Source organism: Ips typographus, linkage group LG1 (assembly GCF_016097725.1).
Source record: "Ips typographus isolate SLU linkage group LG1, UJ_Ityp_2.0, whole genome shotgun sequence".
Taxonomy (NCBI): domain Eukaryota; kingdom Metazoa; phylum Arthropoda; class Insecta; order Coleoptera; family Curculionidae; genus Ips; species Ips typographus.
Window position 1 is genome coordinate 14,565,477 of NC_138422.1, and position 14,753 is coordinate 14,580,229.

Consider the following 14,753-nt stretch of genomic DNA (forward strand, 5'->3'; position numbering starts at 1 on the left):
TTTGAGTTCAGCCAGCAACAGATGAATGCGAGAACGCAGCTGCCATTTACCATAGCAACGGGAAGAACTTTCCGCCCAACGCCAATTGACAAAGATAAAATTCCTCATGGGAGAGTTTTTACCTATTTTATACTATCTGTAGTACAATTATGGTGGTGTAGTCCGCATTGATTGTGTGAATCTTTGTACTGGTTAGTTATATCAATAGATCGTAATTTTCCATTAAATAACGTGTTGCTCAAAAGTGTATAGTACAATGGTGTAACTAATTTAGAGTGTAGCGTGGAGTAACACAAGATTAGTACAATTAATTAGTGTGCAGTACAACTAAAGTGTTTCTTTAGTACAACTTGAAGTGCTTTTGTACAGTAATAACGTTGATGTCTACACTCATCAGTACCGATCGGGGCACAGCCAAGACGGGACTAAAATTTACAAAAAAACAAAATTAAATTTCTCCTCCTTCACTTTCTCCTAAAAAATATATTTATTTATTTTTTTAATAATTGGCTATCGCATTTTGAAGACGCTAACATGAAGACCTCCTCGTTTTCTTTGCGAGTCATGCGGAGGGTAAGATCGATGTACGCTTCTGGATGTGTTTTTTTTTGTAAATAAACCCTAAACAAAACACTGTGTATATATGTACGGGGACTTGCATGTTTATGTGGCATCAAAAAGCATCTGGCTGCTTAAAAGCTTACCGAAAATGGTAATAATTAAGTTTCTGCGTGTTTTTTTAATAAAAGGTGTATCATACACTTACAAATTATGAGTAAACAATTTTATAAAGTGCTTCTACTGTTGTGTCGCTTTAACCACTTTATTGAAATATTTTCTCAGGTTACTTGTGTAATTAATCAAGCTGCTTTAATTACACCTATATTGGGGCAACATAACTTTGATTGTAATTTCCTTGAAAAGCTTTTTAGCCCTAGAAACCCTTGGGATAAACCGTACGGCCAGTGAGTTTTTATTACTACCGATTTTTATCTGGAAATTAAATTACCTAAGTTAGAAGCTGTATTTTAAGAGTTATTTACGTGGGTTGCAAAATGTGGGCATTTGAATGTGCCGAGTAATGGAAATTATTAAGACCTGAGGCGCTTTAATACTCCCACGCAATAGTGTCGGCAGTTTTGTAATTTATTTTGTCCATTTCAGTTAAGCCCCCATTTGGGGATTAAATTACATAAATGTGGCTTTATTTTTGTCAGTGCAGTGTAAAAGTCTAACTTACCAAAAAACTATGTTTTTTCCAAGAATTTTTATACCCAAGTTTTTTTAAATAAAATAATTCTGTTTGCGCCTAGTAAATTATACTTCCAGAAGCATTTCATCAATTTTTTTAAAAATTTTAAAATGTTTTTAGTACCTACTTATTTTATAGCTATTTATGCAACAAGGGCGTTACGAAGCAACGAAGTTTGTATGGCATGGAAGAATGAAAATGCTATTGCTAATATTAAAAAAAATCAGGGCGTTCAGCAACTCGACCCTCGGTCTGGTCTAACAATTTTCAACAACAATATTTTTTATAAAATCGACTTGTTTGATGACAAAAGCCCAACAAAGCATGCAAAGCAAATTTCATTGAAAAAAGTGTACTTTTTTTGCTCGATTTTATAAAAAATAATAGATATTTAGAGATATTATAAGCCCAAACCTTTTATTATAATTTAGGTCAATGTATTAGCAAGACCCTAAACTGTTCAAGAAGTCTGGGTTCTCCATTCTCAAAGCTTATCAAGTAAACGTGCCTAGCAATTTAATTCTAGACAGTTTCTCGAAGTGAGTGCCGACAAGATTTGCTAAGAAACTCAGAGATGAAATGAAAAATGAAACATTTATCCAGAATACTGGAAACTGGGAAAAAAGCAATTAAATTGCCTGAATCCTGCGGTAAGTCGGGAACGTTACTTCCGCTCGCTTAACAAGGTTATTAAACCGCTAATTACAGCAATTTGCTCTGGCATGGTATTCAATATGCTTAAAGGCGGATCTATACAGATTATCAACAAATACAGATTTTGGAGGGGTACTTAATATTTAAAATAACCGTTCAGTTTCGAGAAGGACTTTTCGAAGAGCTACAAACTTTGTTCTCGAGTATAGAACGTACTCAACCAAAAGTTTTGGAGCTTGGGTAATAAAGTCCAATTTTGCAACTAATTTATCAGCGGTCCTGGAAACCCCATCTTTACTGACATTAGGAAAAAGTGTCGCACAAAAAGTACCAAAACTTTCTAATGAGTTCAACCACATGGACTAGCTAACTGTGGTCCCAATTTGAACGGAAAGTTTTGTTTCAAAGTTTTTCCTGACAATTTCTCTTTGCCACTTGAATTATTCGGCTTCAAACTACTGCAATATTTACTTTGAGCAAATTGAGACAAGGATCGAGTTGTGATTGCATAAAGCTGTTCACACAACTTTCAACAGTAAGTACGTCTGTAAACTAAAGTTTCAATGGTTTGGTGAGCTGTTTCGATTAATTTACCTTTTAAGGGAAACGGGCTGGAAGCCACGAATTTGTATCCAGTTTTGAAATTCTCGCTTAGGTTGCTATAGTCAAAAAGCTAATAATATTTAAAGGTCAAATGTCAGAAAAAAGTTAGAGCAGAAAGGAAATAATCAGAGAAGCTCTTTTAGAATGTTCATATTATATAGAATGTCATGAAAATGTTAGTCAAAAATAATAAGATAAACTATAAGATAAAATTTTGTAATTTAAAATAATTTGAATATTATGAGTAACTGGCGCCCTCTAAAAGTTTTATTGCCGGGTTTTGAAGTGTGACTCCTTACTGTCTAAAATAATACCAAATTTTACATATAGTTCCAATTTGGACGAAATATTTCGAAAACTATAATATGTACCGGGTGACCCAATAAGTCTGTTCCTCGACCATATCTCATACTCACATTTTCTCATTATTTCAGGTTAGGTACGAGAATTTGAAAAACGGTTTTCACTGGCCTATTTGGATGTTATTTGGCTACTTTTTCATAAAGAAAAAGTCATATCATTCCATTAGTTTTTTTTTATCTTTTTTGGAATTTGAGTCATGGTGTCAAAAGTAGCCCCCTGGCGCAGAAAGATTCAACTAAATTAACTATATTTTGGTTGATTCTTATTGCCCAAGAAATGCTCTTTTCAACAATATCGAATTTGTTAAAATTGGTCAAACCGTTAAGAAGTTAAAGCAGGTTATTTCAAAAACAATTGAACACCTCACGCCATCTTTGTTTTTGACATAACAGAAATTTGTTTTTTTACAAAAATGATAGATAACTTGGTTCGCTTTAAAAATGAGGAAAAAGAAACTCAAGTTTATTGTGCAAAATTTATAGAAAATGCAATTTAAAAATTTAAGATGGCAGTTATACGGCCTCTGGTAGTCATTTTTAGAACTTGAAAATATTTTCCAGCAATTGGAATTTGGAAAATTGGAAAATTTTTTACTTCAAAATCATACGACGAACGGTTCCCGAGATATGGTCGAGGAACAGTCTTATTGGGTCACCCGGTACAATAAGGAAAAAAATTCAAACTTTAACACCCTGTATTTCTTTGACGAAGCATTTTTGGAATATATTTTTTGTAGGAAACTGTAGTTAATTTTAGACGTTTCAGGTTTGCGTATTCAAACCTGAAACACCCTGTATATTTTTGCTGAAGTTTCGATCAATTTGAAATCATCTTCAGGACGATTATTATACAGCGTGTCCTAAATTTTAAAAAATTTTAAACAATAATTTCTGACATTCTTAAATTTAGTTATAAGGCTCCTGGTATTGAGACTTTGTTAAACCTTGATGAAATGCAGTAAATACACCATTAACATTTTTTTTTGTTCACGTGACGACGTGACAGGTTTTAGGTTAGATTAATTAAGTAGCCCGTATTTACAATTTGTACATGACATTTTGACCACCCTTGTAAGATTGTCATAAGGATTAATGACTCAATAAAAATGACTTCCTCAGGTTACGGGATTGCTTTTCCAAATTTTGAAGACACAAAAGCTTAAAATTGATTTTTTTAAAAGTCACGTGACAGTTTTTAGGTTACCTAAGTTAAATGACGACTTAAAGGTTTTTCCAAATTTTTTACACTTGACTTGACTTGGGCCAAAAGCTTAAAATTGAAAATTTCTAAGGTCAGATGACTGTTGGCACTTGTCAAATAATAACACCTATTATTTAAAAGAAACACTAGAAAAATTGGTAGGTAATTTAAATTTAGACAGTGGTAAAATTGTAAGAACCACGTCACATGACTTTGATATTTCAATTTTTGAGCTTACAACACTGTATAGGCCAGTTGACATTGTCAAAAACGGTAACGTGACTTAAACTTTGGAAACTTGATAAATTAAATATAGACAGTTGTACAAACTTAAATTGTAAAATACACGTCACGTGACTTTGATTACTCAATTTTTGAGCTTGCAACTCTGTAAAGGCCAGTTGACATTGTCAAAAACGTGACCTTCATAACGCAGTTTAAATTTTGAGAAATTGATAAATTAAATTTAGACGGTTGTACAAACTTAAATTGCAAAATACACGTCATGTGACTTTGATAATTCAATGTTTGAGCTTGCAACACTGTTGAGGTCAGTTGACATTGTCAAAAACTTTCTCACGTGACCATCAGTACGCAATTTGAACTTTGGAAACTTGATAAATTAAATTTAGACAGTTGTACAAACTTAAATTGCAAAATACACGTCATGTGACTTTGATAATTCAATTTTTGAGCTTGCAACACTGTTGAGGTCAGTTGACATTGTCAAAAACTGTCTCACGTGACCTTCAGAACGCAGTTTAAATTTTGAAAAATTGATAAATTAAATTTAGACAGTTGTACACACTTAAATTGCAAAATACACGTCACGTGACTTCCGTAAATTCTCATGGCTGCCATCTTGGATTTTTGCATTTTAAATGCGCTTAAAAAATCCTTTATATTGAGGTATGTTAATGGTATTATTTATATTAAAAAGTTTTTTTAATTTTTTATCACAGTTGGCTTCTGAAAATTTTGCCGCTATTATTGAAAAACAAACGCCAATCACTTTATGATTAACAATTATAGATCGTTTAGATATGGTTACTACAACATAAAGCTATTTAAATAGCACATGCGTCCAGTGTCTAGAAAATACACTGTTCACATTTGGACAATACAGTTGGTGCAACTAATGGGTGTTGTGGGTTTATGGACTTAAATACATCTCGTACTCTATTTTCCAATTTTCTGGTATTTCAAACTCGTACACTTCGTTTTTTTACATCACCCTACAAATGAAAATCTATTGGAGTAATATCTAGGGATTTAGCCGGCCATTAGGCAATGTATTTTAAAAATCTACAATCTAGAACAAACATTTTATTTCATTGCTAATTACTCTTGAACTAAATTTTGCCTAATTACTATATTGACCTGAATTTCAATTTTATTATAAAATAAATTAGATTACATTTATTACGTATTTATTTATCTGTATAATCAATCATACGAGATGAATAAATTTTTACTCAAATGAAATGAGCCTTACAAATGAGTTTACCATAATAACTGAGATTTTGTTTGTGGTTTCTAAGTTCCGAAATTATAATCAACAACCAATTTCATCAACTTTTAACTCGTTTTTAGATTAGCGAGATGGTCAAATATTGGACAATTAATACAAAACAGGTAGACATTTGCAGGCCCAATTTAGTGATGGAACAAAAACAGAACCTTTAAAGTTACAAAACAGAGCCGTAACTTATTAGATTCTCAATAAAGTTCTCAATAAAACCCTGAAGTGGCTTTTACCTGACAAGAAGCTGGTGAAACTTTCATTAAACCTTTCTTTTTTACTTACTAACTTTCCAAGCTTTAGCTTTAATGGTTTTATCCCAAATTACTTTGTTGAAACTGGTTATCTAATTTTACAAATTGTATAAAATTTAACTTGATTACTAATGCATGTAATTAGATTATATGGGAAAGTCTAGTTTACTGTGTGCTAAAAACAGAATTAAAAAAAGTGGTATTTTTACAGACGGGAAATACACTAGGATTTCAGCGGACAAAGGGAGCAGACCGTCACAAATATCGGGATATTAGAGGATAGTGGTTATTTCCGGTTCTGAACAACTTCTAATAAAAATCCAGTTTTGCCGGTCATAGCCTCGCCCTAAAATGCTAAACCAACGTCAGAGCAATTCAAAGACTAAAACACAACAAAGTTTACTTTTAAAAAACCACTTAACATTAAAAATCAACATTAAAGGTTAAACTTTTATGGTTTATCAACATCTAAACGTGCTGCAAGGGCATATATGCGGCTCTTAATATAATAACGTATGGGAAACCGGAAGGAAAGTATTAAATTACATATTTTGCTGTGACCTTTCCATATCATTCTCCCTAAACACAGAAAAACGCACGCAATCTCTCTATATATTTTCTGCCACTATTAACTTTCATTTCAGTTAAATAATAACCGCTTTCTGTAAAAAGTTATTTATGTTAATGGTCACACTTACTAGACATACATTCTGACCAATAAATTACCATTTTTTTTTTAAATTAAATACTATATTAAGTATCAAGAACAGTAAGGAAGCTTTACTGATCGATGACAAAGTTTCAAAAAGTTACATAGCTTGTATGTATTAAAAATGAATGTTAATGCTGAACTGGTTCAAATTTCTGGTGACAAATATTTATTCGTTACACAGAAAACCAGCATTTTGAGACAGAAAACTATAATCTAATGATAAAACTAGCATCTTTTGGTTACTAAAATCATATGAACTTAGAGGGATTATTAATCCACAAATGAAGGAAATTTGGCACGTTTAGGATGCAATAATCGGACAAAACGCTTAAATTCTGGTCCGATAACTCTTAAATCATCTTGTTGGCACACAGCTTTCCAACAAGATTAAATTTGCGAGATGTGACAAGAAGATTGTATAGTTTCCGGATTTCCGGTTACATAACTCTACTTTGGTAAACAACGAGATCAGTTTTTGATATTGTCGCGTTTGGGGGTAGCGCAGGAAGAGAAACAACAAACGTAGCTCAAGTATGTCTCCTTTATTTGTACACTGACGATGATGCCTAACTAAATCTTACTCCCAGATTAAGAGGGCCGCTAGTACCGCTACAGGCGGGACGCCCATGGGACTCTCTCTACGAGGGGGTGCGTGGGGGTGTGTGTGTGTGTGAGTGTGCGTAAGGCCTCCTGATGTGCCGCCAAGCGGAACCCGCTCGATACGAGCAGGGAACCCCTATGTCCGACAAGCCCGAAGGATTTACTTTATGCACAGCAAGCCCCCCTTGGAGTGTCGCCAAGCGAAACCCGCTCGATACGAGCAGGGAACCCCTATGACCGACACGCCCTAAAGGACTTACTTTAGGTACTGAAAGGGTCAAGAGTCCCGACGGTCACCACTGGGTTGCGTAAGGACTCTAGTCTGTTCAGCCTGGATTTCCAAGAAGGTATCGAGCCGTCCGGGCACTAGGAAGTTCGGACTGATGCTCGATAGACCGACCCAGAGACCAGTAATCTTCGATGGCTTGAGACGCTGATTAAATACTCGTCTCATGACCCCAATTTGCCGGTCTCGCTGATTCGGCAGTGCACTGGGGGAGACCGGGGCCAGACTAGGTAACGGAACATGGTGCAACTTATGTTATTCGTGACATCTCCCCCCTCTGAAGAGTGTTCGCCCCGGACACTTAACCCTAACTTAACTAAATAACCTACATGCCCCATGGCTTTATTTACACCGTGTGACCAATCGTAACTTATGTCCTATTACGCCCCCCTTGTTATCTCCCTTGTGGTTCTCCTGGAATCTGTTGCTCCTTCCTGGAGGGCGGCCTTACGCGGCTTCGTCTTGCCTAACTGTGCGCCAGAGCACCCGTTACTCAGTTCGCGGGTGGTGGCGCCCTCTACTGACTTTCCGCGTCCACTTCGAAGTGCGCGGGATGGTCGCTTGTTCCGTGAGTTCCTAGGTTGTGATATCCTGGCGGAAGAGGCGTAATGATTGGTCAACCTACTTAAATAATTGTTTAGACTATGTTAGCTTTATGAAATATACTGAGTTTGCACCCTACTTATGCAAAATGTTACCCTTACAACTTATTTTATTGTTCCACTTCCTTGCTTTCTACGTCTGAATCCACATCGGATATATCCCCCAAAGTCCATTCATCGTAAAATGGTAAAATCCTCCCTATGTGCACTATATCCGTTTTTTTTTCCTTTTTCCTGTTTTACTTCATAGTTAACTTCACTGAGTTTCCTTATTATTCTGTAGGGTCCGAACCATCGTAGCAGCAGTTTCTCACTTTTTCCCACTTTCCTAATTGGGATGAATATTTTCACCCTATCTCCTACCTCAAATTCACCATCTCTGTGATATTTGTCGTAAATGTCCTTGTCCTTTTCTTGTTTTTTGTGGATATTATCTACAGCAATTGCCCTTAACAGTAAAGCTTTCTCTCGTAATTCGTTCGTGTTCGACTCGTCCTCAGTTTCTAAAAGGGTGGCGTCCAGTGGGAGTGTGGGGTTCCTTGCGAATATTAGTTGAAATGGGCTAAAACGTGTCGTCTCCTGTTTGGCCGTATTGTATGCGAATGTCACGAAAGGCAGATACGTGCACCAATCTGTCTGCTCTGTGTTGCAGTATAGTGACAGCATGTCCGCCAACGTTTTGTTTAAGCGTTTAGTTAGGCCGTTGCACGAAGGGTGGTATGCCGTTGTAAAAGTGCTTTTCAGACCCATAATCTGTTGTAATTCCTGCACCAGTTCGGATTGGAATACCTTGCCTCTATCGCTGAGGATGCTTCTAGGAACGCCGTGAATTAGTATTACTCGTTCCAATAAGAATTTTGCCACAGGTCCTGCCTTCCCGTTAGGCAGGGCCGCTGTGATGGCGTATCTTGACGCGTAGTCTGTCACTACTACTATCGTTGTCTTGCCTTGGTTACTTTTCCGGAATGGTCCCAGTAGGTCTATCCCTACTTTATCAAATACTTTGCCCACTTTTATTGGCTGGAGTAAGCCCAATGGCTTATCATTTGTTGGCCCTTTTCTCGCCTGGCAGTCCCTACAACCTTTAACGTAATTTCTGACGTCCTTAGTCATCGAATCCCAATAGTATTTGGGAGTAAGTCTGCTCAGAGTTTTTGTTACCCCCATGTGTCCGCTGGTAGGTGCGTTGTGAGCTTCCCACAAAATTTCCTCCCTAAGTGACCGGGGAATCACGAGTGCGTGTTCCAGTCCTTCCTTAGTTTGTGTTGCTCTATACAGAACGCCCTCCCTCAGCCTAAAATTCTTTATTTTTCGCCGTGTCAGTGCGTCAACGTTTGTTGATTCGGGGTTGCTTATTGCTGTTTTTAATTCTAGTATGGCCTTATCCTTATTCTGCAATTCTCCTATGTCTAACGTTGATATCGTGAAAGTGGGTATATCGTCTAATTCATCTAATTCGACTTCGCTCCATCCTGCCACCGGGTTCCGTGATAGGCAGTCCGCATCTTGGTGCTTACTGCCTTTTTTATAGACTACCGTGTAGTCAAATTCTGCCAACTTGAGAGCCCAACGTGCTAATCTTCTTGAGTGATCTTTTACATTGTGTATCCAGCATAATGCGTGGTGATCTGTTACGATTTTTACAGGGTGTCCATAAATTAGATGCCTAAGGTAGGTCATTCCCCAGACTGCTGCTAATAGCTCCAGCTCGCTGATCGAATAGTTCTTCTCTGCTTTTGACAAGGCCCGGCTTATATAAGCTATCGGGTGGTCTTGACCGTCACTGCCTTCTTGGAGCAGAATTGCCCCTATTCCATCTATACAGGCGTCCGTGTGCATTGTACATCCTATATTCGGATTGTAATGTTTTAATACTGGGGATGACGTCAGTTTTTCTTTCAGCAGTTCAAATGCTTTCGCCTGATCTTCACCCCAGCAGAACTTGTTCTTTTTTGTGGCCTCATGTAAGGGCCGTGCCAATACCGCGTAGTCCTTTATAAATTTCCTATAAAAATTGCATAATCCTAAAAAGCTTTGTAGGTCCTTTGTTTTCTTTGGTGTGGGGAATTGCTTAATCCCTGCAAGTTTTTCTTCCTCTGGGCTTATTCCTTCTTTGCTTACTGTGTAGCCCAAAATCCTTATCTTTTCCTGCAAATATTCGCATTTACTCGGTTTTAAGGTCAGATTGGCTTCTCTCATTTTCTGGAATACTTTTTGTAATTTTGCTAAGTGTTCCTCTAAGTTTTCTGAGTAAATAATAATATCATCTAGATATATTAGTATGTCCTTCCACTTTAAGTCTCTAAATATCTTATCTGCAAGTTGTTGGAAGGTTGCTGGTGCATTGCATAGACCAAAGCTTAACACGTTGAATTCGTATGATCCATGTCCCTGTGCCGTGAAAGCCGTGTATTGTTTGGACGACTCTTCTATAGGAATCTGCCAGTAACCCGAGAACATGTCCAAAGTTGTAAAGTACTTGGCATTTCCCATGTATGTGAGAATGTCATCGATTTGTGGTATCGGGTAACATGATTTTTTGGTGACTGGGTTTATAGTTCTTTTGTAATCCACGCAGAACCTCGTCGTGCCATCTTTCTTTTTCACCAGTACAACGGGGCTTGCCCACGGCGAGTGGCATGGTCTTATTACTCCGCAATTGAGCATTTCTTTTATTTGTGTGTCAATGATTTCTCGCTCGGATTGTGAGACTCTATAAGGGCGGCATTTCACTGGTTTATCTTCTGTTACTTCTATTTTGTGCTCTATCAGTTGTGTTTTGCCCATATATTTTGGTGACTTGCAAAATACGTCCCCATATTCAACCAGTAGACTCTCTAGTTCTTTTTTGAACTGCTTATCCGTAATGTGGTCCAGTTTGTGGTCTTCTAATGTCACTACTTCTTCGTCTATTCTCTGTGTTGTAAAGAGTGCTGTGGTGCTCAACCCACTGGGCTCTTCTAGCCGTGCCACCGTTGTGTCTTTGTAAATAACCCTTCTAGTTGGCCCTATGTTCTTGAGGGTCAATGATATAGAGTTTTCGGCTCTTTCTAGGTTGCATAGTAGGTTGTTGCGTACTAGCCATCCCTCGTTTTGTACTAATAACATCTCTGTAGATAGGGGTATTTTTGGTTCAGTTTTGATGGATTTTTTCTCTCCTGGCTTCAGAGTGTAATCTTCCTTTGCCTTCAACTTAACTATCAAGCGGTCATCGTTTTCTATGTAGTTCGGCAGGGTGTTCCAGGAGCTGGTTTGTGTCTTGGTCTTTCTTGGTCGGGGTTCTCTATTTTTTGAAACCAGTACCGTCACACTCGTTTCCTTGAAAGTCTCATACAGCAAGTCTTTAAGCTTCTCCCAATCTGACTCGCTGTTTGCGTTTGCGGATGTCAATCTAGGTATAGCCACCTTACTTATTTTATTTCGTATTGCCCAATCTTTCAATTTCCTACAGCAATGTTGGAGCGTATGAGTAGGGATATATTCGCTACCCTCTTCTTTTACTATCATCTGTAGGGTATGTCTGTTTTTCTTAAACAAACTGACCACGCTCCCTATGGGTAGCTTTTCTGTGTTGTAATCTGCCAAATGGTCCCTGATGGCTTTTCCCACTCCTCTATCTCTACTGGGAGCCGAAGAGACTGCAACGGCCCATGCAGTGCTGCTCGGAAGACTGAAGATGGACCCAGGTATTTCTTGGATCACTTCTCTCCAGCTTCGTGTTTTGCATGGTTTTTTGGATGCAGAAACTTGCTTTGCACCGAGCGGTATCACCAAATCTTGATTTAGGGTGAGTATGTTGGATATTAAGCAAATTGCTGCCTGCATTTCCCTTAAGAACTCCATGCCCAAAATAAGGGGTTGTGGTGTATTCTCCAATATCGTTGCTTTAATTTCTAATTTTTTCTTGTAATTGCCTCTGAGCTCCAGTGATGCCAATGTGTCGCCTAGACTTCTTACTTTCTGACCGCCAGCTGTCACAAGCAACGTGGGTGGGTCTCTGATCCTATGTTTTTTGTTGACCAGGAGATGGCTTATCACATTTAGTTCCGCACCTGTGTCAATAATCGCCGGTACGTAATAATCGTTAACAACAGCATTTATGTGTAGTATCTTATAGCACGTTGTGCCCCGAGTGGAGAGGGTGACGGGACTTAGTTTTGCCACCCCCTGGAGTTTGGGTGCTGCTGTCTACTTCTACACACAGCAGCAAAGTGGCCTATTTTACCGCAGTTGTAGCACCTGAGCCTGTTGTCATATGTCCTCGTGGATTGGTACTGTCTTTCTGGATTACTGGCATGGTTTGTGCCATAGTCTCTCCTGAGCGGTGGCGGGGTTCTGTAAGGGCGGGGATTGCCAAAAGGTGACTGTCTTTGTTCTACTGGTCCAGCGGCCTGTTCTTCTATTTGATGCTGCGGTCTAAAAGTGAGCGGTGTCGAGAACTTTTCAGGAGCGTTATCTATTGTGATGCAAAGTTTTTTGACTTCGTCCAAGTTCCTAGGTGGGTTATTAGGAAAATTTGTGAGCCAGTAGTATTTAGCTCTTGGTATATCTTTTAGCCCACTCTGGAAAATATCTACGAATTCGTCGAGATCTACGTTTTCTTTGTATTCTTCGTATAGGACCCTTAGATCATAGAAATAATTCTTTGTCTGTTCCAGGTCCCTTTGCTTCCTTTGCCTTAACTTTGCAAGCAAATGGCGACTGTTGATACCGTCGCTAAACTCAGTCTTGAATGCTTGACAAATGTGTTGCCAGTTGCTGTCAGGGTTTGCTGCTTTATATTCTCTATACCAAATGTTTGCGGCGCCCTGCAGGTACGAGTGAAAGTATAGTATTTTTAACGCATCGTTCCAGCTATTGGCCACTGCCGTTCGCTCGTATGTGCCGATAAACTGAGGGGCTGAATCACTGCCCGGGTTGAACGTTGGTGGGCTGATGAATTGAGGTAGTGCGGGTGTTTTTTCCCCTGCCTCAACCGCCGAAATGGTAATGTCCGCCATTTCTCTTGACCCCTTCTTGCCTTCTAATGCTTTATCTCCTTTCTCAGGGTGTACTTGTGCTCCTGTCTCTATCACTGTATTTTCCAGATCGTTTTCTGGTTCTTGTGGCTGCTCAGTGTCTTCCCTTCTTGTATTTACAAGCGTAAGGGTTAGGTAATCTGTTTCTTGCATCCAAGGGTCTCCTACGCTTGAGCTCCTGTGCCTTGGTTGAATGGGGCTGCTAGGATTTGCTGATCTCAAGTTGTACGCTTTTCTCATTCCTGTTAGGGCGTACGGCTTGGTTTGGCCACAGATATGGAGATCAGTAGCCCCGGGATTCAACAAGGCGCCTCCACCATGTCGCGTTTGGGGGTAGCGCAGGAAGAGAAACAACAAACGTAGCTCAAGTATGTCTCCTTTATTTGTACACTGACGATGATGCCTAACTAAATCTTACTCCCAGATTAAGAGGGCCGCTAGTACCGCTACAGGCGGGACGCACATGGGACTCTCTCTACGAGGGGGTGCGTGGGGGTGTGTGTGTGTGTGAGTGTGCGTAAGGCCTCCTGATGTGCCGCCAAGCGGAACCCGCTCGATACGAGCAGGGAACCCCTATGTCCGACAAGCCCGAAGGATTTACTTTATGCACAGCAAGCCCCCCTTGGAGTGTCGCCAAGCGAAACCCGCTCGATACGAGCAGGGAACCCCTATGACCGACACGCCCTAAAGGACTTACTTTAGGTACTGAAAGGGTCAAGAGTCCCGACGGTCACCACTGGGTTGCGTAAGGACTCTAGTCTGTTCAGCCTGGATTTCCAAGAAGGTATCGAGCCGTCCGGGCACTAGGAAGTTCGGACTGATGCTCGATAGACCGACCCAGAGACCAGTAATCTTCGATGGCTTGAGACGCTGATTAAATACTCGTCTCATGACCCCAATTTGCCGGTCTCGCTGATTCGGCAGTGCACTGGGGGAGACCGGGGCCAGACTAGGTAACGGAACATGGTGCAACTTATGTTATTCGTGACAATATTTTAGGTTTTGAACAACTTTATTCTAAGTTTGGATAGGCAATCCAGCAAAGTCAACATTTAATAATAATCTATGTTGAAGCGCTTACCAAGATAAAGTAAACTTTGTATGTGAATTTAACGGATTAGCTAAAATTACCAATGCTGGACATGAATGAATTGATAAGTGAAATGTTTTTCATGTTTCATCATCAATGTTTCCATCACTTATGCAATATACAGGGTCTTCCTGAATTTATCGTACGTTGCTTAACCACTAATTTAGATTTTCTGTCGTCTTGTTGTTTTGTTATCAAAAAAGCGAGTTTTCTTTATCCTCTTTGAAAAAATGCTTAGTGTCTTAATCTGTTTAGTAACAAATAAGATATCATTTTGGTCCATTTTTGCATCAAACTACTATCAGTTCTTACGGCAAAACCCATTAAGATGACTTATTTCAAGGAAATTTGAAGCATAATGATATTTGTCGTTTTTGCTGTAATTAAAGCTTTTTGGGACCTGGGGGAAATGAAATATGTAAACCTTCTGTAGATGTGTCGAAAACAGAAACACAAAACACACAAAAGGAAGAAAGGACAAAACAGCTGGTTTGATAACTCAAGCTGGATGAAAATAGAAACAGTCCTATTTAAATTTAAAATCCCTTTTTAAAATCCTTTTAAATTTGACATCAAATTTTATTCTACACTAATAAA

At 38.8% G+C, this 14,753-nt stretch overlaps 1 protein-coding gene across 1 annotated transcript in view; it reads left to right on the plus strand.

Annotated features, from left to right (window-relative positions):
• The first annotated feature begins 408 nt into the window (after positions 1–408).
• The window catches only part of LOC145727272 (neo-calmodulin-like), a 60,743-nt gene continuing 46,398 nt past the window's right edge, over positions 409–14,753 (plus strand). Inside the window, exon 1 of the mRNA XM_081976804.1 lies at positions 409–573. Coding sequence (XP_081832930.1) covers positions 535–573 — 39 coding nt within the window. The 5' untranslated portion in view covers positions 409–534. The remainder of the gene's footprint in view (positions 574–14,753) is intronic.